A 26,895-nucleotide genomic window follows, 5' to 3' on the forward strand; every position below is an offset into this window, starting at 1 on the left:
AAGCAAAAATATGTTGACAATATTTAAGAGAACGTATGCGTTTCCTATGGTTGCTATAACAATCACCAAAACTTGCTGGCTTAAAACAATACAACCTTGTTATCTAATAATTCGGGGGGGGGTGTCCAAAGATGGGTCTCCAGGTCCTAAAATCAAGGTACTAGTAGGACAGCCATCCTTCTGGAGGCTCTAGGGGGAAATGCACTTACCTGCCTTTTCTAACTTCTAGAGGTTGCCTTCCTGCTTGGCCGAAGGCCCCCCTCCCATTTTCAAAAGAAGCAACGGCATCACCTGGACTTATGTTTCCACCATCACACCTTTCCCTCGGACTCTCGCTTCCTCCTTCTTTTACACAGACCCTTTGATTATATACTGGGGCCACCTGGACTATCCAAGCTACTCTCCTGGAGAGCAGAAATGGGGGGAGTGATGGATATTTACTGTAAAGAAAACTAAAAGATTGGGGAAGCAAAAAATACTTACACGATGAAGTTTTTCCATGCCATAACCATTGTTGATTTTTAACATTGTAGATCATGCCTTTAAATACCTAGTAACAGAAAGGGGTACCTGGGTGGCTCAGTGGGTTAAGCCTCTGCCTTTGGCTCAGGTCAAGATCTCAGGGTTCTGGGATCAAGCCCCGCATCAGGTTCTCTGCTCAGCAGGGAGCCTGCTTCTCCCTCTCCCTCTGCCTGCCATTCTGCCTACTTGTGCTCTCTCTGTCAGATAGATAAATAAAATCTTAAATAAAATGAAAGCATGCATGCATCGTGGTAGAATCCCGGTGCAGGAAGATGGGGGGAGCCACAGAGGCGCTGTTCAGAGCCACACTTTGATGCCATCAGAAGACAAAGGGGACATGAGGACCAGAAGGCCCAAGTCTCTTGGGCAAGACTGGTATTCTCCTAGAAATACAGATTTGGTGCTTCTCAGTGAATGATAAAAGTGTTGTCTGTAAGTCAGTTTGCAGCAAGGAAAATCAGATTGATTTGTAAGAGATGGTAAAAGTCATGGCAAAAACAAACAAACAAACCAACCAACCAAAAAACAACTACTTATTCCTATTTCAGCCAAGAACTAACATGAAAAACGTGCAGCCAGTGTTAAAGGAATGTGGGATTGTCAGAGCCCTGACAAATTGGATTCTTTGTAAGTGATGCTCTGTTCATGCAACCAGCTCCCTTCCAAACCATCACTGCATAAAACATCTGTTTTCTGCGGGATTAGCCCAACTCCACAAGAACAGGCCTTAAAAAAGGCAAGACAGAGATGGTAAAAACCAATTCTTATACTATTTATGGGAAAGAATTCAGATAAAACCCAGTCTGATTCATGAGAAATGCTTCCAACCACCCTTAATGGGATGTCCCTCGGGAAATCTGTATTTCCCTGGAATTGGGGGTGCGATGTCTTGCCTCTAGTTCTAGCCCACTGCTTTGGTGATGATACAATGATGTCAATATTAGCTCAGTGAGATTGCGGAGCTCATGCCAAAAGCCAAACATAACCCAGACATCCATGTCAAATCCCCTTACCATGAGTAACAAAACAATTAAAATATTACAAACAAAATATGTCCAGGACCCAGACAATGACAGACACATTTTAAGAAATACTGGCTGCAGCAAAGCACCCAAATAAAATGAATTTAAACAGTCCTTGGGTTTCATAATGGAATTTGGCCGAGAAAAGTGGCTTAAAAAAAAAAAAAAAAAGGACACAGGGTGACCTTGACTTAAACAACTTAATAATAAAATTTATGCAACATGATTTCGCCAGTCAATATGACTGACTGCAGGCAGCCGCAAGTATCAAATCTGTAAATAATTAGTGCCATATATATACCAGAATTAAATTGTTTATCTGGTGCTGGGCAGAGATGCTCCAAACTCTGGATTTGTCACTGAATGTAATGTAAACAGGGATGTGTGTGTGTGTGTGTGTGTGTGTGTGTGTGTGACAAAGACAGAGACTCTGAGGAAAAGAGGGGACACATATAATTGGAGTGATGTCTTAGAAAGGACAGGTCCTTCGGCTTCATAGCTGGGTTTATAACAGACTTGTTGCAAATGGGTTTATACTGACTCAGTGATAAACGTGCGTTTCTAAGCCACTAGCTTTGGCATCCCTCCAAATTTTTTTTTAAAGATTTTATTTATTTATTTGACAGACAGAAATCACAAGTAGGCAGAGAGGCAGGCAGAGAGAGAGGAGGAAGCAGGGTCCCTGCTGAGCAGAGAGCCCGATGCGGGACTCGATCCCAGGACCCTGGGATCATGACTTGAGCCAAAGGCAGAGGCTTTAACCCACTGAGCCACCCAGGCGCCCCACTCCAAAAATGTTTTTGAAAACCAATCTCAGGTTTAGAATTTATAAGGATGAACTAAAACCGAAGTCTACCCTTTTCAAGTGACATATCACATTCTCTTGTGAGGCCATATAGAGTAGTGACTAAGGGTAGAAGAAAACTCAACAGGAACCAGCAGCTTAGTGTCAGTGGGGTCACCAAGCAGCTGACGCTCTCAGATGTTCCCGATGGAAAGTGAGATTGTGCTTGTCTGACAATGTGTTTTGAAATTAAACGTGCATCTACCTTGCGACCATCTCTGGAAAACCACTGCATTAAAATAAGTCCCTGTGTGGAAGGACAGGTGGACAAGGATGGCCAAGCACTAGGGACGAAGGGAGGACCCGCTTAGAGACGATGCATCACATCCAACCCATAGCCCAGGGTGTCGCCACTATGAGATCTAATCTGAGTATATATCTAGGATACATCCTAGAGCTGGTATGTATAGGGAAGGTACTGGAAGGAACTGGAGGGAAGCAAAGTCAAAAGGAAAAGCAAAAGCACTGCACTAATGGTTAAAGCATATGTGCTTTCAGGGGCAGCTGGCTGGCTCAGTCAGAAAAACACGCAACTCGATGTTGAGGCTGTGAGTTCAAGCCGCATGTTGGGTGTAGAAGTTACCTAACAATAAAATCCATTTAGGGTGCCTGGGTGGGACAGCTGGTTCAGTGACTGCCTTTGGCTCAGGTCATGATTTGCGAGTCCTGGGATCAAGTCCTGCATCGGGCTCCCAGCTCCATGGGGAGTCTGCTTCTCCCTCTGACCTTCTCCCCTCTCATGTTCTCTCTCTCTCTCTAATAAATAAATAAAATTGAATTAAAAAAAAAATAAAATCCATTAAAAAAATACGTGCTTTCATCCTTACTGTTATTTAAAAAAATGTGTTTTAAGGGGTAGGCATATGTTTAAGTGTATTAATTAAAAAGTTTTTCTGCACCTTAAAATAGCCAGAACCACAAAACCAAAGAAGAAAATAATGGATTCGAGGTGAATGCCTAATGACCTCAGGTGCTACCATTTTTTAAAATAAAATTGGCCTTCGCGGGGTGGGGGTTCTTGGGTGACTCAGTCAATTGAGCATCCAACTCTTGGCTTCAAACTCGGGTCATGGTCTCAGAGTCATGAGATCCAGCCCCGCATGGAGCTCCACGCTTGGTGGGGAGTCTGCTTGAGATTTTCTCTCTCCCTCTCGCCCTCCTGCCACTTGTGCTAAGTAAATAAAATCTTTAAATAAATAAATAAACAAAATTGGACTTAGACATTTGGCAGTTTTCTAAGTAGTCTTTGAATTTGAAAGTCGACTTAAAGGTAAGTCATCCATAATAATACTTTTATCAAGGGATCCCTATATCTCCATCAGGGGCACACCTGTTCATAAGTGACAAGGTTGGAATTTGCTTCCAGGAACACTTAGAGGCACCGGGGACCGGGAAATCAGGAGACATGGGTAAAAGTCCTGCCTTGTCCAGCAAGTCCTCATGAAGACTTGAACAAGTAACTACTCTGTTGGGTCTTAGCGTTTACACCTGTAAAACAGGGGTGGGGGGAAGGGGGCAGACAGTCCAGCCCTAACATTCTATGAATTCTATCTGATCTTCTTTGCTCGAAAAGCCCCAGCGATATTTGCTAAATGTACTTATGCATAAACGAAGTTCACAGAATCTTGTGCTGAGGTTCAGAAATGAGCTCATTTCTGAGAAAGTAGCCTCTTGTTTTTTTTCTTTTGATGAAATCCCAGAAGTCATCATACCTTTAGGAATAGGCTGGCAGTGCTTGGCTCCAGCATCCTGTTTGAAGTCCAAATATAAGGTTGGTGTGCGAGTGTAAATCTTAGACTGAAAAAGAAAAAAAAACCATAGCACCTATCCAAAATTAAAGTTATTCCTCACTTCAGCTGGGGTCAAGCACAGTCTGCCTCTTGACCTGGCTTCTGGTTTCATGGGTGTGTTCACTGGGTGAAAATTGTTCTGAGATATACACTTGATCTGTGCACTTTTCTGTGTCTTATTCTATTTTAATAGAAAGCTCACATTGATTAAAAACATGCATGTATAAATAGACCAAAAGAGAATCCAGAGCCTAGAATGCTTTACTATCCTTGATAAAGGCATCATTTTGCACAGTATTTCTGTAAACACTATGAGGACATGAATATTGTTGCCTTTTCACCTCGGGCCAACCCACAGTGCCCGCCACATAGTAGGTATTCAATAAATATTTATTGACTCATTTTCATAATGGAAAAATCCCATGCATAGTAATACAATTATTTACAGTATACACAGGGTACTACTCATCAATATCTTTACCTCTGTGCAGTAAAATGCCTCCTTCAGGACAGGGGATTTGGTATAGCCAAAGTGTATGTCTGTGCATTAAATTTTGGAAGAGAGAACTGTAAATAATGTGACCAGAAGACTATTCCCTTTCCTATGAGTATCTCATTTGTGAAGCTTTGGGTTTTAAAAGGTCTGGTAGGTGGTTTTATGTGGATTAGAAGGCCAAGCTGCATCCACGCAGCTTCAAAGACAGCAAAAGCAAACTCCCCTGCACCTGCATAAAAGAAACCCAGAAAGACTTAGGGCACCGGGTGCAGCCTGAACCCAAACATTCACCATCAATCTGAAGATGTTGAAACGTATGGAAAACAAGGGTGGCACCCATGGGACACGGGATCTAATTCTCTACGATCGTTAGGTGTGTATATGGCACCATCTGGAAAGGATCTGTTTTTTTTGTTTTGTTTTGTTTTGTTTTTGTTTTTATGACATCTTCTAAAATTACTTCCAAAAAGATCAAGGGTAGGGGCGCCTGGCTGGCTCAGTGGGTGGAACATGCGACTCTTGATCTTGGGGTCTTGAGTTTGAGCCCCTTGTTGAAGGTAAAGACTACTTAAAAATAAATAAATAAAATGAAATGTCACGGGTCAACTTCACATAACATTGATGGTTCTTCTGCCTGGGCAGTATTTGGTTCTCCTCTAGAAAAATAAGCCCTATTTCACTTAACTGTCTTTCTAACTTCTGCCTCAGTAGCAGACGCAGTATCTCTGCCTACAGCAAAGGGATTGATGAGAAAGAGGCCCTTAGTTTAATTTTTACTCAAATCTTCCCAGAATATAGTCATAAAAACATTCTTGAACTGGAAACCCAGAGGCACTGAGGCCAGCATTGCTTTTCCCGCTGCCTAACAAAGCACTTATCTTCTACTGGGCTTAGTTCACTCATCTGAAATATCTCATGATAGGACTCACTGATGTTTAAACCCATGTACAGTCCTAAAATTCCAAGTCAGAAAATTAATGTTTACCTTCACGTTCTAATTTTGAAAGCTCTATTTTTTATTATCTTTTTAATCAACACAGAACATTTTATTTGTTTCAGGGGTACAGGTCTGTGAATCATCAGTCTTACACAGCACCCAGCACTCACCACCGCACATACCCTGCGCAATGTCCAGCCCCTTCCCTTCTACCCCCTTCTACCCCTCTTCTACCCTTCCCTTCCCTTCTCCCCATCCCTTCTACCCCCCTCCCCTCCAGCAACCCCCAGTATGTTTCCTGAGATTAAGAGTCTTTTATGGTCTGTTGAAAGTTCCCTTCTGATTTCTCAGACTAGAGCTGCCGAGAAGGGAGAATGTGTCTGGGGCAAGGTAGAGCAGTAGGAAGTGAGTGGGGAACCACTAGTTAACTTGCTCTACCCTTGCCTTCCACCGCAGACACCAGTCCTGCCCCCCTGGCTAGCTCTTTTTCTTTTCTTCCTGCCTCAAGCTTCTCAGCCTCATCCATAGTGTCCAAAAAATGGTAGCCTATCTCTAAGACCGCCACTACACAGGCCCCCATGGGCAAACGTAAACACGCACAGAATTCTATACTTCTGTACTTATTAACAAAAATCTAAACAGAAACCAGTGAGATACATTATAAAGCCACAGTGTGAAAAGGGCTAAAGGGAATTTTTTTTTAAAGATTTTATTTATTTATTTGACAGAGAGAGATCACAAGCAGGCAGAGAGGCAGGCAGAGAGAGAGGAGGAAACAGGCTCCCTGCTGAGCAGAGAGCCCGATGCGGGACTGGATCCCAGGACCCTGAGATCATGACCTGAGCCGAAGGCAGCGGCTTAACCCACTGAGCCACCCAGGCGCCCCTAAAGGGAAATTTTTAATTCATTCTGAAAGTATTTTTTACATCTACAGCCTAAAAGAGAATCCCAATTTTAATATCCTTTTTTGTGCTGAAAATGGGAGCATTGCAAGTGTTAATATTACTCATGTCTTGAATAAACAACTACCCCAAACCTAATTGTATATTATTGTTTCAATTAATCCAAGATGAGATAAAATCAATCTGGAAGCTGTTTCCATGAGTGTGTGTAGGTGTATATTTATACATGTTATATACACATAGTTTTTGAAAAGCAGATAGGTTTTTTTTTTTAATTTGGATCTTTCATGGTAACTCTGTTGAAATAGCAAATGTAAATTATGTTCATTAAACTCAAAGATAACGCCAGGCTTGAATGCACTTTGAGCAAACCTAGATTTAATTTTCCTATTACACACACTGTTGATTTGGAACCATAAAGAAAGATCCCCATTAGGACATTCTTTCCTGTGTTCTGTTTTATTTTTGTGGATAGTACTAAACTATGAATAAGGTTGGTCCTCCAATTCCCTGAATGAGAATTTAAACAAACAAATCATACTTTCTTGGTTAAAACTTAGTTATCAATGTATACCTATTTTCACAGGATTAAAATAAATCAGTCCATGAAAACCTAAAATAAAATATTATTCTACAAATTCATTTCAGCATGAACAGAGAACTAAGGCACTTTAAGTCCATCAGTGAAATTGTTTTCTTTATCTTTTTCTTTTTCCATGTTCTGGTCCTGACCAATACTGCCTGCACAGGTCCTAAAATTCAAGGCTACTCCTCTTTTGTCCTTCTTCTCATTTCATATTTCTCTTAAAAGTATCAAGGAAACTTATCTTCCAAGGTTGTAGTCTGCATTTGAAAAATCTAATTGCTTAAAATCTTACGAGTTCAAATACGTCGGCAAAGCTTCCAGAAGGTAACGTAAAACTATTCAGAAGGGGTCAAGGGTAAATTCTGGCTAACCCACAACATCAGGGGTGCTACCCAATCCAGACGAGCCTTGTCGGTCATTCTTTCTAAATGTCAGGATTAAACCTTTAATGAACCTACCACGCCACTCCAGTAATGACCACAAAATAAGCAGGACCAAACAAGGTATACAAAACCACTTCCTTCCGAACCCCAGCTACCTTCATCTTAGATCCTTCAAAGACTTCCTGCTTACCCTGGCTTTTGCTATGATACCCTTGTCAAGGCGGCTTCCTGGCTCTGCCTGTATTCGTAAATGTGATCTTAATTAAGGAGATGAAATCGCTTCCACATGGAAGCCATGTGGCTTAAAAAAACGTCTTCCCACAAGAAAGGAGCGAGCATACCACACCGGTTGCTGCGTGTGACCATGGCACAGGAGGTCTCCTTCCTTTCGCCTCTGCTCCTTTCACATGTCACTGCCATCCACTAATCACTGCATGCTGCTAATTTTGCCGCCACGCGGGCTGTCCCTAAAAGCAAGTGGTAGCAATTTGTCACATGTCAGAGCTGTAATAAAAGCATTCCCTCTTCTCTGTGGGAAGGATTTCAAAAATCTTTTATGATTTGGTTATTTTTAGAAAAGGCACTCTGATGCTCAGTCTTACTGTCTGTTGCTTAAGCAAATTCCTCTAAGTGATTGTTCGAACAAGTGCAAACTCTCAAAACCCTAGAAGGGAAAGAAGCAGAATTTCTACCGATTCCAGGACCCTTGCCCTCATGTTGGATCAACCCCTTACTGTTGGATACTGTTATGGTTTATGGTTTGGGTCTTTTTTTTTTTTTTTTTTTTGCCATCATTGCTAACTTCTGATAAATATCTTTGCAAATAGATCTTTTTTAAATTTAAGTTTTAGTTATTGACCATACAGAGCAATACTGGTTTCTGGAGTAGAATTCAGTGACTTATCACTTACATACAACACCCAGTGCTCATCACAAGTGCTTGCCTTAATGCCCATCCCCCATCCACCTCCCTCCATCAACCCTCAGTGTGTTCTCTATTGCTAAGTATCTCTTATGGTTTGTATCCCTTTCTCCTTTATCTCTTTTCCCCTGTCCCATGTTTAGGTTTTCTTTCTTAAATTCCACACATGGGTGAGATCATAGGATATTTGTCATTGTCTGATTTCACTTAGCATAATACACTCTAGTTCCATCCATGTTGTTGCAAATGGCAAGATTTCATTCTCTTTGACGGCTAATACTCCAGCGTGTGCGCGCGCGCGCGCGCACACACACACACACACGATCTTCCCTACCCATTCATTAGTTGATGGACAATTGGGCTTTCTCCATAGTTTGGCTATTGTTGATAATGCTACTGCAAGCACTGGGGTGCATGTTCCCCTTTCAAGCTGTATGTTTATATCTTTTGAGTAAATACCTAGCAGTGCAGTTGCTAGATTGTAGAAGAATTCTATTTTTAACTTGCTGAGGACCCTCCATGCTGTTCTCCAGAGTGGCTGCACCAGTTTGCAATCCCACCAATAGTGTGGGAGGGTTCCCTTTTCTCCGCATCCTCGCCAACATCTGTTGTGTCTTGTGTTGCTAATTTTAGCCATCCTGACTGGTGTGAGGTGATGTCTCATTGTGGTTTTGATTTGTATTTCCCTGTTGATGAGTGATGTGGAGCATCTTTTTATGGATCTGTTCACCATCTGGATGTCTTCTTTGGAGAAATGTCTATCCATGACTTGTGCCCATTTCTTAACTGGATTATTTATTGTTTGGGTGTTGACTTTGAGAAGTACTTTATAGATTTTGGATACTAGCCCTTTATCAGATATGTTCCCAAGTATCTTCTCCTATTCTGCAGGCTGCCCTTTAGTTTTGATTGTTTCCTTTGCTGGGCAGAAAGTTTTTATCTTGATGAAGTCCCAAATAGCTCCTTTTTGCTTTTGTTTCCCTTGCCTCCAGCAACGGGTCTAGTAAGAAGTTGTTACAGCTGACGTCAAAGAGGTTGCTGTCTGTGTTCTCCTCTAGGATTCTGACGGCTTCCTATCTTGTGTTGAGGTCTTTCATCCATTCTGAATCAACTTTTGTGTATGGTATATGAAAGTGGTCCAGTTTCATTCTTCTGCATGTGGCTGTCCAGTTTTCCCAACACCATTTTTTAAAGAGGCTGTCTTTTTTCCATTAGCTATTCTTTCCTGCTTTGTCAACAATTAGTCGGCCATAGAGTTGTGGGTCCATTTCTGAGTTCTCTTTTCTGTTCCATTGATCTATGTGTCTGTTTTTGTGCCGGTACCATACTGTCTTGATGGCTACAGCTTTGTAATAGAGCTTGAAATCGAGAATTGTGATGCCTCTCATTTTTTTCTTTTTAGAATTGTTTTGACTATTTAGGGTCTTCTGTGGTATCATACCAATTCTAGGATTGTTTGTTCTAGCTCCGTGAAAAATGCTGGTGGTATTTTGACAGGAATTGCATGAAATGTGTAGATTGCTTTGGGTACTATACACATTTTAACAATGTTTGTTCTTTCAATCCATGAGCATGGAATGCTTTTCCATTTCTTTGTGTTCTCTTCAATTCCTTTCATAAGTTATCTATAGTTTTCAGAGTACAGATCTTTTACCTCTTTAGTTAGGTTTATTCCTAGGTATCTTACTGTTTTGGGTGCAATTGCAAATAGCACGATTCCTTGATATCTTTTCCTGCTGCTTCATTATTGGTGTATAGAGATGAAACAGATTTCTGCACATTGAGTTTATATCTTGCAACTTTGCTGAATTCATGGATTAGTTCTAGAAATTCTTTGGTGGAGTCATTCAGGTTTTCTGCGTAGAGTCTCATGTTGTCAGCAAACAGTACAAGTCTGAATTCTTCCTTGCTAATTTGGATGCCCTTTATTTCCTTTTGTTGTCTGAATGCTGAGGCTTTGACTTCCAGTGCTATGTTTAAAAGTAATGGTGGGAATGGCCTTGTTGTCTTGTTTCTGACCATAGGGGAAAGGCTCTTAGTTTCTCCGCAGTGAGGATGATATTAGTTGTAAGTCTTTCATATGTGGCCTTTATGATGTTAAGTTCCCTCTATCCCTACCTTGTTGAGGGTTTTTATCAAGAAAGGATGCTGTATTCTGTTAAATGCTTTTTCTGCATCTATTGACAGGACCATATCGTTCTTATCCTTTCTTTTATTAATGTGGTGTCTCATGTTGATTGATTTGCAAATACTGAACCACCCCTGAAGGCCAGGAATAAACCCCACTTGATCATGGTGAATAATTCTTTTAATGTACTGTTGAATTTGCTAGTATTTTGTTGAGAATTTTTGCATCCATGCTCATCAGGGATATTGGTCTGTAATTCTCCTTTTTAGTGGGGTCTTTGTCTGGTTTGGGGATCAAGGTGATGCTGGTTTCATAAAACAAGTTTGGAAGTTTTCCTTCCATTTCTACTTTTTGGAATAGAATAGGTATTAACTCTTCTTTAAATGTCTGGTAGAATTTCCCTGGGAAGTTATCTGGCCCAGGACTTTTGTTTGCTGGGAGATTTTCGATACTGACTTAATTTCTTTGCTGGTTATAAGTCTGTTCAAATTTTCTATTTCTTCCCCTTTCAGTTTTGGTAATTCATAGGTCTCTAGGAATTTGCCCATTTCTTCCAGGTTGTCCAGTTTGTTGGCATGTAATTTCTCGTAGTATTCTAATTCTTTGTATTTTTGTGGTGTTGGCTGTGATCTCTCTCATTCGCGATTTTATCTGTTTGGGTCTTTTCTCTTTTCTTTTTAGTAAGTCTGGCTTGGGGTTTATCAATTTTATTAATTCTTTTAAAGAACCAGATCTTAGTTTTGTTCATCAATTCTGGTGGTTTTTTAATTTTATATTTCTCACTTCTGCTCTAATCTTTATTTACCCTTCTTCTCCTGGCTCTTTGATTTATTTTCTGTTCCTTTTCTAGCTCCTTAGGCTTAAGTTTAGGTGGTATCTCTTGAAACTTTTCCTGTTTCTTGAGGTAGGCCTGTGTTGCAATATACTTCCCTCTTAGAACTGCCTTTGCTGCATCCCAAAGCTTTTGGACTGTCATATTTTCATTCTCATTTGCTTTCACGTATTTCTTTATTTCTTCTTTACTTTCCTAGTTAACCCATTCATTCTTTAGTAGAATGTTCTTTAACCTCTCTGTATTTGATGTCTTTCTAATTTTTTTCTTGTGGTTGACTTCAAGTTTCATAGTGTTTTGGTAGGAAAATATGCATGGTATGATCTTGATCTTTTTGTACTTGGTGAGGGCTGACTTGTGATCCAGTATGTTATCTGTTCTGGAGAATGTTCCATGCACACTCGAAAAGAACATGTATACTGCTGCTTTAGAATGAAATATTTTGAATATATCTGTTAAGTTCATCTGGTCCAGTGTGTCATTCAAAGCCATTGTTTCCTTGTTGACTTTCTGCTTAGATGATTTGTCCATTGCTGTGAGCAGGGTCTTAAAGTCCTCTACTATTATTGTGTTATAATCAAGGAGTTTCTTTATGGTTATTAGTAATTGATTTACATATTTGGGTGCTCCCAAGCTGATATAAAAATATTTGCAATTGTTACATCTTCTTGATGGATAGACCCCTTAATTATGATTTAATGCCCTTCTTCATCTGTTACAGTCTTTGTTTTAAAATCTAGTTTGTCCAGGGGGACCTGGGTAGCTCAGTTGGTTAAGTGTCCAACTCTTGATTTCATTTCAGGTCATGATCTCACAGTGGTAAGATCAAGGCCCGTGTCAGGCTCTGCGCTCAGCAGTGATTCTGTTTGAGGTTCTCTCCCTCTCTCTCTGCCCATCCCCTGGTCCAAAAAAATAAATTAAATCTTTTAAGAAACCAAAGAAAAATAAAATCTAGTTTGTCTGATATAAGTATGGCTACTCCAGCTTTGTTCTGATGTCCATCAGTATGATAGATGGTTCTCCATCCTTTCACTTTCAATCTGCGAATATCTTTAGATCTAAAATGAGTCTCCTGTAGGCTGCATATAGATGGATTGTGGTTTTTTGGTCCATTCTGATCCCTATATCTTTTGATTGGAGCATTTACATTGAGTGATTAATGAAAGACACAAATTTAGTGCTATCGTGTTACCTGTAGAGTTGGTGTTTCTGGTGACTGTTCTCTGGTCCTCTCTAGTATTTGTTGCTTTTGGTCTTTTTTCCTCCACTTAAAGAGACCCCTTAAAATAAGTGGCAGGGCTGGTCACAAACTCCTTTAGGTTTTGTTGTCTGGGAAACGACTTCTCTTTCTACTCTGAATGACACCCTTGCTGGATAAAGAATGCTTGGCTGTGTATTTTTCCCATTCAGCACATTAGTATTCATGCCACTCTCTTCTGACCTTCCACATTGCTGTTGAAAGATCTGCTCCTAACCTCATCTGTCTTCCCTTGTAGGTTCAAGACTTTTTTCCCCTTGCTGCTTTCAAGATTCTTTCCTTGTCAGTGTATTTTGTGAATCTGACTGATGTCTTAGCAATGGTCGGCTTTTGTAGAATTCAACGGGAATTCTCTGTGCTTATGGAATTTTGATGTCTGTGTCCTTTCCCAGATTAGGGAAGTTTTCTGCTATAATTTGTTCAAATAAACCTTCTGGCCTTTCTCTCTCTGTTCATCTTCTGGGACTTGTATGATAACAAATGTTATTATGTCTTTATAGGTCATTGAGTTCCCTAAATCTACCTTCATGGTCCATTACCTTTCTTTCCCTCTTCTTTTCAGCTTCATTATTTTGCATAATTTTATCTTCTGTATCACTGATTTGCACCTCTGCTTTGTCCATCCTCATTTTTATGGTCTCCATTTGGGATTGTGTCTCAGCTATAGTATTTTTAATTTTGGCCTGACTAGATTTTAGTTCTTTTATCTCTACAGTAAGGGATTCTCTAGGGTCTTCTATGTTTTTTTCAAGACCAGCCAATACCCTTATAATGATTGTTTCAAATTCTCATTCAGACATCTTACTTTTATCTGTACTAATTAAATCCCTGGCTGTTCTACTTCCTATTTTTTTCTTTTGGGATGAATTTCTCTGTCTCATCATTTTGTCCAGAAAAGAAAAGAAGAAAGAAGAAAAACAAAAACACAAAACGAAAGACAAAGGAAAAAAACAAAACAAAACAAAACTAGATCTTGGGTGTGTTTTGGTCTGCTTGTTAAAAGAATCCAGATTCCACACCCCCAAAAACCCTGAAAATAAACAAAAATATAAATATATAAAGTGTGTGTGTACATATATATGTATATGTATGAGATTTTTTAATTTAAAAAAAGGGAAAAAATTCCCTTAAAAAGGGAATTGAAAAAAAAAAGAAAAGAAAAGAAATGAAAAAACAATTAAAAGGTAAAAAAGAAAAAGAAAAAGAAAGCTAGATCCTATTTTCCCTAGACCTGAAGCTTTGTAGTACTCCCTGATCAGGAGACTTGGTTCGAGCGAGTTGTTTGTGCGAGCTTTCTGGGGGAGGATCCTGCTGGGCTATTTCTCCGAATGACTTATTTTAGGGGAAATGCGCCTCCAGAGTGCAGGGGCGTAGGGTTTGGTGTAAGTGGCTCCAGCCTGCACTAGGGGGCGTTGTTTTGCTCCCTGAAGGCTTCCAGTGCTGATGAGAGGGAAGAATATAGTGGGATATGGTGGCACTCTGCTCTCTAGCCCTGGAGTTCAAAGTTCGCCCCCCGCCACTCTTCAGTGAGCCCACACAGAACAACCAATCACCCTACTTATGTCCCTGGTTTCCACCTGAAACCTGCATGCACCCTGCCTATGTCTCAGTTTTTTGATCTCAGGTGTGTGACCGAGTTTCAAAAGTCCAAATTTGGGGATTCCTGGGACACGGACAAGCTCCATTCCCCTGGGGGAGGGTCTCACTATGCTTTTGCCATTTCCTGGCTGGTCCCAGGAAAGTGGTCACACGACCTCACAGTGGTTTACAGCTTATGTCAAAACAGAGCAGAAAACAGGCACCAAGACCCACTCCTCTCAGCCAGCATCCTGGGAACACTGCAATAGGACGGCACCACCCACTCTTGTGACCCAGGGGATCCTCGGACCATGCTGTGACCCACTGGGATTCTTCCCCACCTCACCATGTAAGCACCTTTAAGCCAGGCACGTTAGCCATGGTAGCGGACTTCTAAAAGTTCGGATTTTGTGCTCTGCTGCTTATAACACTTTGCAGTAGACTCCGTAAGCAGGCTCTCCCCGCTGCCATATCCGCAGCTTTAATTCCCCCACATCAACTCTCTATATCTTCCACTTTCCAAAAGATAGTCGTTTATCCTCTTGTAGACTCTCAGACCTCCAACTGATTTCTTGGGTGTTCAGAATGATTTAATACCTATCTAGCTGTGTTTGAAGGATGAGACCAGCTTAGGGGCCCCCAACTCCTCCACCATCTTAACTCCTCCTATGCACATTAATCTTTGACCAAATTTCTATTTTTTTTTTCCTTCACAGTGAAATTTTGAGCCCAGAGGTCTAGACATTATAATGGCTCTTGATATATCTGTAGATTTATGGCTGAATATCATGTGGCCAAAAGCAAACTGGTCAACACAATCACATGACAGAACAGCAATTTTGCTGAACGAGTCTACTGTTAGTCACTGGTTTCTCCAGTCTTGGGATTTTTTTCTACACCACAGGGCAGTTTTTCAACTACATGCTCTAAATGTTGTTTTTTTCCCCCCTATTTAACCCCCAATTGTTAGAAAGTTATTAACTCATCCCAACAAATCACCGATTGCTGCATATTTAGATTTTTTTCTCCAATACACCCCTGTCACAAATACAGAAGGGAAGGATTAATTATGAAGGGGAAAAAAAGGAAAGGAAAAGAAAAAAATATCTGAAAATCTTTGAAAAAATACACAAAAAGGAAAAATAAGGAAAAAGACTTAATCTAGAAATAAGTTTAAAGGCACCACCTCCACAGTACAAACACCAATATCTGAACAGCCAAGGTCTAGCAGTTCTTGTTTTTGAACGAAAAAATCATTTTGACCAACTTTTATACTAACTAAATTGCTCTCACCTAAATTGTTTTTTTTTAATCAAATCACTTGGTAACTACCTGTAAAAAGTACCCATTTCATCAAAATGTTGAATGTCTTATATTTTTAAATTTTAGCTAATTTAAGAAGCAGAATTGTTATCTCCTTGCTCTTCTGATGTTGCTATAACTTTGAGTGATAGTACTATTAAGTACTATTAATATAAGAATAACAATAGCCAGGCACCTGGGTAGCTCAGTCAGTGAAGCGTCTGCCTTTGGCTCAGGTCATACTCCCAGGGTTCTGGGATTGAGCCCTGAATTGGGCTCCCTGCTCAGCAGGGAGTCTGCTGCTCTCTCTCCCTCTGCCACTACTCCGGCTTGTGTGTGCTCTCTCTCTCTCTCTGTGGGTCAAATAAATAAAAACTTTTAAAAATATTAACAATAGCTAAATATGTAAGGGCTTAGATATACACCAGGCACTATTCTATCTGCTTCCTCTGTATTAATTAGGCCATCTGCATATCCCATTTCATAAAATATCTGCTCATTCCCAGCTAAGTGTCCATTCATTTATTAGTTCCCTCATTCAAGATATACTGATTGAGAACATGTAGTGTGTTAGTCACTGGATACGTATATTGTTGAATAACAGATCTGCTCAGGCTTTGTTGCATTTCCTTTCTAGTGAGGAAGACAATGGAACAAATTAAATATAAAATCACACTGTTATAAAAGAAATAAATAGGGTGGAGAGAGAGAAAATCAGGAGAGTAATGGAAGGCCTTAAATAAATAGAATGGAGGGTAAAAGGTTTCCAGTCAGACAAAGGAGTATGGCCTGTGCAAAGGCCTTAAGGCAGTAAGAGGAGAGTGATATGCAGACACAGAGATGAGTTCAGAGTCAGAAAAGACACCGTTGTAAGATATCTGGGATTTCTTTAAAAGTACTACAGGGGGGTAAAAAATTACAACAGGAACACACAGATCCAGTTTTTATCTCAGACAGGAGTCTTGAGCCATAATTTGGAGAACTGGAAGGGAGTAAGAACAGGAGACAGGAGACTCCTGAAGAGGCAGCTACAGTGGGTTTATCCAGGACTGGACAAGTAATGGGATAGGAGTAATGTAGATAAATTTTAAATATATTGTAGAAATAGAGAGGTTTTGCAAATGGACTGGATGTGGGTTGGGGAGGAAAAGGAATAAGGATGACCACCATGTTTCTTCTTTGAGCAGTGAGTGCCACTCATTTATTAAAATCGAAAAGACTGGAAGGGAAAGGAGTTTTCATTGTCAAGACATGTGAGACTAGGAGGAACAAGGATTCAACTTCTGCTATTTTACATGGGACAGGCCTGGGAACATGAAAAAGGAGATGTCAAGGAGGTAGTTGAATAAATGAGTACACAGAGCTCAGAGTTAAGCCCTGCACTGTGAGTATCAGTGTGGGAGTTGTAAGACTGTCAATGGCATCTACATCCATGGGATGGACAAGATCATTTACGGAGGGGATGTATGACGAAAGAGGACTCAGGACTGAGATCCAGGGAACTTGAACATGTAGGGGTCTTATAGAGGAAAGGGACATACCTGAGAAAGGAAACTGAAAGAGCAAGGTGCACCTGGAGACAAAAGGACCTATTATCTCAGAGACCAAAGAGAGGAAAGAGGGTGTGGAGAAGGAGGAAGCAGTCAACCCACGTAGAGGAAGAGTCAACGTGAAAAGAAAAGATGACCTCTGGGTTTGATGACATGGAAATCGGTGGTGACTCTAGGCACTGATGGGGCTGGACACCAGGCTGAGAGTACCGAGGATGTTGGGGAATGGACACAACATGTGCAGACAAATCTTCTGTCACTATGACTGAGTGGGAGCCAAGAATGGTGGTGGGGGAAGGGGGGTGTTAAGGGAGTTAGGTTCTTCTCATCAATTTATGTGAAAGGTGTTTTTTTTTTTTTTAATAAATTAAGGCTACTGGACTTCAATAATATTTGCTATAAAAATCTCCCAGTTTGGGGCACCTGGGTGGCTCAGTGGGTTAAGCCTCTGCCTTCAGCTCAGGTCATGATCTCAGGGTGCTGGGATCGAGCCCCGCATCGCGCTCTCTGCTCAGCAGGGAGCCTGCTTCCCCCTCTCTCTCTGCCTGGCTCTCTGCCTACTTGTGATCTCTCCCTGTCAAATAAATAAATAAAGTCTTTTTAAAAAAAATCTCCCAGTTTGTTTTTGGCTTTAATTTCATTTATAGCAGTTCTAACATGGTCAGAGCTAACAGTCTTCTCCTTCTGATGCTTTTAAACTTTTAGTCTTGGAGGAGGAGTCAAGATGGTGGAGAAGTAGTAGGCTGAGGCTACATCAGGTAGCAGGAGATCAGCTAGATAGCTTATATAAACATTGCAAACACCTACAAATCCAATAGGAGATCAAAGAGAAGAACAGCAATTCTAGAAGCAGAAAATCAACCACTTTCTGAAAGGTAGGACTAGCGGAGAAGTGAATCCAAAGTGATGGGAAGATAGACCTTGGGCGGAGGAGCCGGCTCCCAGCAAGCGGCGGAGCAACGGAGCACAAATTTGGGACTTTTAAAAGTCTGTTCCGCTAAGGGACATCGCTCCAGAGGCTAAACCAGGGTGAAACCCATGCGGGGTCAGCGGAACCCCAGTTCCTGCAGGGTCACCAAAGGATCTGGGGTGTCTGAGTTTCGCAGAGCTTGCAGGTATTAGAATGGGGAAGCTCGGAGTTACCTTGAACTGGTCGCAGGCTCGGTGAGCTCGGAGCGTGGCCAGAGGCAAGGGAGACGAGTAATTGGGCGCTGTTCTCTGAGGGCGCACTGAGGAGTGGGGCCCTGGGCTCTGGGCTCCTCCGGGCCGGAGACCGGGAGGCCGCCATCTTCATTCCTGTCCTACGGAACTCTATGGAAAGTGCTCAGGGAACAAAAGCTCCCGAAATCAAACCCGATCAGATTACTCAGCCCGGCCCCTGGTAAGAGCAGTGCAATTCTGCCTGGGGCAAAGACACTTGAGAATCACTACAACAGGCCCCTCCCTCAGAATATCAACAAGAAATCCAGCCAGGACCAAGTTCACCTACCAAGGAGTGCAGGTTCAATACCAAGGAGAGCAGCAGAATTCCAGAGGAGGAGAAAGCAAAGCACGGAACTCATGGCTTTCTCCCCATGATTCATTAGTCTTGCGGTTAATTTAATTTGTGTTATTTTTTCTTTCAATTTTTTTCCTTCTGCTAATTTTTTTAAAATGTTTACCCTTTTCTTTTATAACATTTTTTTAGCTAGTTTATCTAATATATATATATTTTTCCTTTTTATATTTTTTCTTTTTTAAATTGTTTCTTTTTTTTCTGAACCTCTTTTTATACCCTTTCTCCCCCCCACAATTTGGGGTCTCTTCTGATTTGGTTAAAGCGTATTTTCCTGGGGTCGTTGCCACCCTTTTAGTATTTTATTGCTCCTTCATATACTCTTATCTGGACAAAATGACAAGGCGGAAAAATTCACGACAAAAAAAAAAAAAAGAATAAGAGGCAGTACCGAAGGCAGGGACCTAATCATTTGGTAATATGTCAGATATAGAGTTCAGAATGACGATTCTCAAGGTTCTAGGCAGGCTCGAAAAAGGCATGGAAGATATTAGAGAAACCCTCTCAGGAGATATAAAAGCCCTTTCTGGAGAAATAAAAGAACTAAAATCTAACCAAGTTGAAATAAAAAAAGCTATTAATGAGGTACAATAAAAAATGGAGTCTCTCACTGTTAGGATAAATGAGGTAGAAGAAAGAATTAGTGGTATAGAAGACCAAATGACAGAGAATAAAGAAGCTGAGCAAAAGAGGGACAAACAGCTACTGGACCACGAGGGGAGAATTCAAGAGATAAGTGACACCATAAGATGAAACAACATTAGAATAATTGGGATTCCAGAAGAAGAAGAAAGAGAGGGGAGCAGAAGGTATATTGGAGAGAATTATTGGAGAGAATTTCCCTAATATGGCAAAAGGAACAAGCATCAAAATCCAGGAGGCACAGAGAACCCCCCTCAAAATCAACAAGAATGGGTCCACACCCCGTCACCTAACAGTAAAATTTACAAGTCTTAGTGACAAAGAGAAAATCCTGAAAGCAGCCTGGGAAAAGAAGTCTGTAACATTCAATGGTAAAAATATTAGATTGGCAACAGACTTATCCACAGAGACCTGGCAGGCCAGAAAGAGCTGGCATGATATATTCAGAGTACTAAATGAGAAAAACATGCAGCCAAGAATACTATATCCAGATAGGCTATCATTGAAAATAGAAGGAGAGATAAAAAGCTTCCAGGACAAACAAAAACTGAAAGAATTTGCAAACACCAAACCATCTCTACAGGAAATATTGAAAGGGGTCCTCTAAGCAAAGAGAGAGCCTAAAAGTAGTAGATCAGAAAGGAACAGACACAATATACAGTAACAGTCACCTCACAGGCAATACAATGGCACTAAATTCATATCTCTCAATAGTTACCCTGAATGTTAATGTGCTAAATGCTCCAATCAAAAGACACAGGGTATCAGAATGGGTAAAAAAACAAAACCCATCTATATGTTGCCTACAAGAAACTCATTTCAGACCTGAAGACACCTCCAGATTTAAAGTGAGGGGGTGGAAAAGAATTTACCATGCTAATGGACATCAGAAGAAAGCAGGGGTGCAATCCTTATATCAGATCAATTAGATTTTAAGCCAAAGACTATAATAAGAGATGAGGAAGGACATGATATCATACTCAAAGGATCTGTCCAACAAGAAGATCTAACAATTTTAAATATCTATGCCCCTAATGTGGGAGCAGCCAACAATATAAACCAATTAGTAACAAAATCAAAGAAACACATCAACAATAATACAATAACAGTAGGGGACTTTAACACTCCCCTCACTGAAATGGACAGATCATCCAAGCAAAAGATCAACAAGGAAATAAAGGCCTTAAATGACACACTGGACCAGATGGATATCACAGATATATTCAGAACATTTCATTCCAAAGCAACAGAATACACATTCTTCTCCAGTGCACATGGAACATTCTCCAAAATAGATCACATCCTGGGTCCTAAATCAGGTCTCAACCAGTATCAAAAGATTGGGATCATTCCCTGCATATTTTCAGACCACAATGCTCTGAAGCTAGAACTCAATCACAAGAGGAAATTTGGAAAGAATCCAAATACATGGAGACTAAACAGCATCCTTCTAAAGAATGAATGGGTCAACCGGGAAATTAAAGAAGAATTGAAAAAATTCATGGAAACAAATGATAATGAAAACACAACGGTTCAAAATCTGTGGGACACAGCAAAGGCAGTCCTGAGAGGAAAATATATAGTGGTACAAGCCTTTCTCAAGAAACAAGAAAGGTCTCAAGTACACAACCTGACCCTACACCTAAAGGAGCTAGAGAAAGAACAAGACAGAAACCCTAAACCCAGCAGGAGAAGAGAAATAATAAAGATCAGAGCAGAAATCAATGAAATAGAAACCAAAAAAACAATAGAACAAATCAATGAAACTAGGAGCTGGTTCTTTGAAGAAATTAATAAGATTGATAAACCCCTGGCCAGCCTTATCAAAAAGAGAAGAGAAAGGACCCAAATAAATAAAATCATTAATGAAAGGGGAGAGATCACAACTAACACCAAAGAAATACAAACAATTATAAGAACATACTATGAGCAACTCTACGCAAACAAATTTGACAATCTGGAAGAAATGGATGCATTTCTAGAGACATATAAACTACCACAACTGAACCAGGAAGAAATAGAAAACCTGAACAGACCCATAACCAGTAAGGAGATTGAAACAGTCATTAAAAATCTCCAAACAAACAAAAGCCCAGGGCCAGACAGCTTCCGAGGGGAATGCTACCAAATGTTTAAAGAAGAACTAATTCTTATTCTCCTGAAACTGTTCCAAAAAAGAGAAATGGAAGGAAAACTTCCAAACTCATTTTATGAGGCCAGCATCACCTTGATCCCAAAACCAGACAAGGATCCCAACAAAAAAGAGAACTATAGACCAATATCCTTGATGAACACAGATGCGAAAATTCTCACCAAAATACTAGCCAATAGGATTCAACAGTACATTAAAAGGATTATTCACCACGACCAAGTGGGATTTATTCCAGGGCTGCAAGGTTGGTTCAACATCCGCAAATCAATCAATGTGATACAATACATTAATAAAAGAAAGAGCAAGAACCATATGATACTCTCAATAGATGCTGAAAAAGCATTTGACAAAGTACAGCATCCCTTCCTGATCAAAACTCTTCAAAGTATAGGGATAGAGGGCACATACCTCAATATTATCAAAGCCATCTATGAAAAACCCACCGAAAATATCATTCTCAATGGAGAAAAACTGAAAGCTTTTCCACTAAGGTCAGGAACACAGCAGGGATGTCCATTATCACCACTGCCATTCAACATAGTACTAGAAGTCCTAGCCTCAGCAATCAGACAACAAAAGGAAATTAAAGGCATCCAAATCAGCAAAGAAGAAGACAAACTATCACTCTTCACAGATGATATGATACTATATGTGGAAAACCCAAAAGACTCCACTCCAAAACTGCTAGAACTTGTACAGGAATTCAGTAAAGTGTCAGGATATAAAATCAATGCACAGAAATCAGTTGCATTTCTCTACACCAACAACAAGACAGAAGAAAGAGAAATTAAGGAGTCAATCCCATTTACAATTGCACCCAAAACTATAAGATACCTAGGAATAAACCTAACCAAAGAGGCTAAGAATCTATACTCAGAAAACTATAGAGTACTCATGAAAGAAATTGAGGAAGACACAAAGAAATAGATGCAAATAGTATGCAAAAATGTTCCATGCTCCTGGATTGGAAGAAAAAATATTGTGAAAATGTCTATGCTACCTAAAGCAATCTACACATTTAATGCAATTCCTATCAAAATCCCATCCATGTTTTTCAAAGAAATGGAACAAATAACCCTAAAATTTATATGGAACCAGAAAAGACCTCGAATAACCAAAGGAATATTGAAAAAGAAAGCCAAAGTTGGTGGCATCACAATTCCAGACTTCAAGCTCTATTACAAAGCTGTCATCATCAAGACAGCATGGTACTGGCACAAAAACAGACACTTAGATCAATGGAACAGAATAGAGAGCCCAGAAACAGACCCTCAACGCTATGGTCAACTAATCTTCGACAAAGCAGGAAAGAATGTCCAATGGAAAAAAGACAGCCTCTTCAATAAATGGTGTTGGGAAAATTGGACAGCCACATGCAGAAAAATGAAATTGGACTATTTCCTTATGCCACACACGAAAATAGACTCAAAATGGATAAAGGGCCTCAATGTGAGAAAGGCATCCATCAAAATCTTTGAGGAGAACACAGGCAGCAACCTCTTCGACCTCAACTGCAGCAACATCTTCCCAGGAACATCACCAAAGGCAAGGGAAGCAAGGGCAAAAATGAACTATTGGGATTTCATCAAGATCAAAAGCTTTTGCACAGCAAAGGAAACAGTTAACAAAACCAAAAGACAACTGACAGAATGGGAGAATATATTTGCAAATGACATATCAGATAAAGGGTTAGTGTCCAAAATCTATAAAGAACTTAGCAAACTCAACACCCAAAGAACAAATAATCCAATCAAGAAATGGGCAGAAGAGATGGACAGACATTTCTGCAAAGAAGACATCCAGATGGCCAACAGACACATGAAAAAGTGCTCCACATCACTCAGCATCAGGGAAATACAAATCAAAACCATAATGAGTTATCACCTCACACCAGTCAGAATGGCTAAAATTAACAAATCAGGAAATGACAGATGCTGGCGAGAATGTGGAAAAAGGGGAACCCTCCTACACTGTTGGTGGGAATGCAAGCTGGTGCCACCACTCTGGAAAACAGCTTGGAGGTTCCTCAAAATGTTGAAAATAGAACTACCCTACGACCCAGCAATTGCACTACTGGGTATTTACCCTAAAGATACAAATGTAGGGATCCAAAGGGGCACATGCACCTGAATGTTTATAGCAGCAATGTCTACAACAGCCAAACTATGGAAAGAACCTAGATGTCCATCAACAGATGAATGGATCAAGAAGATGTGGTATATATACACAATGGAATACTATGCAGCCATCAAAAGAAATGAAATCTTGCCATTTGCGACAACATGGATGGAACTAGAGCGTATCATGCTTAGCGAAATAAGTCAAGCAGAGAAAGACAACTATCATATGATCTCCCTGATATGAGGAAGTGGAGATGCAACATGGGGGGTTAAGTGTGTAGGAGAAGAATGAATGAAACAAGATGGCTTTGGGAGGGAGACAAACCATAAGTGACTCTTAATCTCACAAAACAAACTGAGGGTTGCTGGGGGGAGGGGGGTTGAGAGAAGAGGGGTGGGGTTATGGACATTGTGGAGGGTATGTGCTATGGCGTGAAGTGTGTAAACCTGGCGATTCACAGGCCTGTACCCGTGGGGATAAAAATACATTACATGTTTATAAAAAATCAAAAAAAACAAATTTTAAATAAATAAATAAATAAATAAACTTAGAAAGTCTTTCCCCATCCATAGATCACATCTTCCTACATTTTTCCATTTTTAACCTTTAATTCTTTACGCTGAATTTATTTTGCTATGAGGTAGAAGATCATGAGCTAAACTGGTGTCTTTTTATGAATGGTTCATCAACTCTCCCAGTTGCCTTATCTTTTTCTGATGATTATCTTCTTGGGTCTATTTCAGGTAAGTTATCTGTCAATCACAAGGAAGAGACTTAAGAAAACGTCACTAATTAGCACAAAAGCCCCTAACAGAGGAAGATCTAGTCTATAAGGAATTCTTGGCATGATCTAGTACACTTCCCACCAGGCTTCCCAATCTCCTCATCCTACTCTCATGGTGTGTTGGGCTTTGCACGAGGGAAAAAATACCCATCAGCACAGACCCCTTCTCTCTACCATTAACACCTTCACATACACACTCAAGAAACTCACTGCAAGACCCATTGGCCCCCAAGTGGAGAACCATACCTTAGTATTTCTCTATGAGATCTTAAGGCATCAAGGAAGTGAAAAATGTATTTACCACATTATTTGAAGCAAAATTCCAATCTCATTGCTCAGAATAAGCTGATGCCCTTCAATGAAATGGTAAGTTTTCTGTCTCTAATCCAAAGCACTCGGATTTCCAAGTTCTTGATTATTTTAAAGAATTCTGATAAGGAGTGGGAAAGATTAGTTTCCATCCTCAGTGCCAAAGATATCACAGGAGGATTAAAACTTGGTAATCATATTTTGACATATACATGAAGTGCTACATAAAGAAACAATGAACCTTTCAGCAAAACGCCAACAACTCTGTATAGGGTGAGAGAGAGAGCCAGACAACATTTTTAACTTTGATCAACCATAAAAGATTTCAGGAGCATCAAGCTGTTGGGCTGACCGATGGCCTTTATATTGTTAAGCTGAAGCCAACTCAAATTCTCCTACACCCAACTGCATCCAACTGGACATAGCCAAAGTATCTTCAGTCCAGGGTCTATAGCATCTTATCTTGACCAACCTTGCTGTCAACAGTAACAGTAACACCTTCTGTTTAGGAGAGGGCTAGTGAGGAAAGAAGAGCTAAAGAGGAAGGGAATAAAGATGCTCATAGGACTTGCAGTCCTGACATTTAAGCAGAGGCATGTTAACTCTGATACTGAACTTGGACTTCTCTCTTTGAGTCAGCATTACTGCCTGAAGTTGGGCTAGAGATGTTTTAATTTTTTGGAAAATTAAAACCAGAGGAAGAACAAATACCCACCCCTTATATGAATGACCCCCATAATTCTGCAAAGGCAAGAGTACAATAAAACCACAATGACCCCCAAATATGCCAAGAGGGAGCCTTCCTATCCCTTGCCTCCTATCCATAGGTAATGTGTTCCAAGGCTGAGTCAGTGAATTAACTGATGCTAGAATATTCCTCACAGGGCTTTATAATATTTTTAATCTCTGTTAGTTACATTTGGTATTTACCAAGATGTTTTTAAGGATTCTTGCAAGAAAGTATATCAAGATGGGAAGCTATTTGGCAAAGATAAGACTTCACAGAGCACTGGGACTGATACATCTGTGCAGATATGATTAAGCGGGAATTTATTATGGCACAGGGCTTCTCCTATGTGACCGTTTACGGGACATTCTGACACAGTCAGCGGTGTCTGCTTGGACAGACACATGCCTGAAGGTACCCTTTTGGTGTAGAAAGAGGGAAAAGTATTTTCTGAGGCTTCCTTCCAGGAAAAAGAGACAAGACATTTGGAAACTGGAAAGAGACACACTCAGCAAGTTCATGCACCAGGGCTGAATGGTACAGCAAGGCCGAGGTGCTGTGCAAATAAAATAGGGCAAAATTCAGGAGACCTGAGTCTGGGCCTGCATTCCTTCCACAAGGAGCTGTGTGACCTTGGAAAAGACGTTCACCGAGGTGGGCTGCAGCCGTCCCCTCTACCAAGCGGTGGGAGAGCTCAAGAGCTGATCTTGCCTGCCTACTGCTGCCTGATGCTCTGATTCCAACAGGAGAAAAAGGAAGAGTAGGTCTGGGGTGGCTCTGAAAAGCATCTCATAGTTTCACAAACTCTAAACTCTTGCTGCCCTAAGAACTTCATTCACAGCCCAATTACACCACTATGGCAATGAAGGAGGTGAATGAATGGCGAGTCTCCTGTCCAACTACTACATAAATGGACCACAGCGGGCCCCTACGTTGTTAAGCTGAAGCCAATTCAAATTCTCTTACATCCAATTGCTTTAACTATGTTCCAAATAAACATATTTTTAGTCATTTAGAGCCCACCTACCACACACACCCTAGGAAATCACACCCACTGTCTCCCTGCAGCTAGAAAGTTCCCCAAAATACCACTGCCCTTTGGAGCTCTCTGTCCTGGAGGTCCTCTACCTTGTTGCTGAGCGACATCATCTAGCCAGGTAAGCCTTCTCTCTGATCTCCCCGACCCTCCCAGGAAGTCTCTTTCCCCATTCCCCTTCTGAGTGTGGCCTTGTGCCACTGTCTCTGGAAGGTCTCCAACTGTAAGGGACCTCCCTTCTCATCAACCTCATCCGTGCAGCACCCAAACAAAGCTTGTGTGTTACCACCTCTTACGAACCTGTCTCTTCCTTGATCAACTTCCAAAGCCCCAAACTTCCTACACCAACCCATCTAAATAAAGTAAGTATTCAAACAGGATCTGGGAGCATTGAAAATAGCCTCCCCTCTCTCCACAAACAAAAGAGGAGGTTCCCTACTAATCAGCAGCAGCTCTGAGAAATTAAATAATTGACCAAACCAACTAAAGGGCTGGAGACCCACGGAAGGGGTCGGTA

General features: G+C 40.7%; 1 protein-coding gene across 1 annotated transcript in view; it reads right to left on the bottom strand.

Moving 5' to 3' along the window:
* The window catches only part of PIR (pirin), a 131,981-nt gene that overhangs the window by 37,479 nt on the left and 67,607 nt on the right, over window positions 1–26,895 (bottom strand). Inside the window, exon 6 of the mRNA XM_004758968.3 lies at window positions 4,101–4,185. Within this exon, the coding sequence (XP_004759025.2) occupies window positions 4,101–4,185 (85 nt within the window). The remainder of the gene's footprint in view (window positions 1–4,100; window positions 4,186–26,895) is intronic.

The sequence above is a fragment of the Mustela putorius genome, unplaced genomic scaffold (assembly GCF_011764305.1).
Source record: "Mustela putorius furo isolate JIRA1106 unplaced genomic scaffold, ASM1176430v1.1 tig00003836_pilon_pilon_pilon, whole genome shotgun sequence".
Taxonomy (NCBI): Eukaryota; Metazoa; Chordata; class Mammalia; order Carnivora; family Mustelidae; genus Mustela; species Mustela putorius.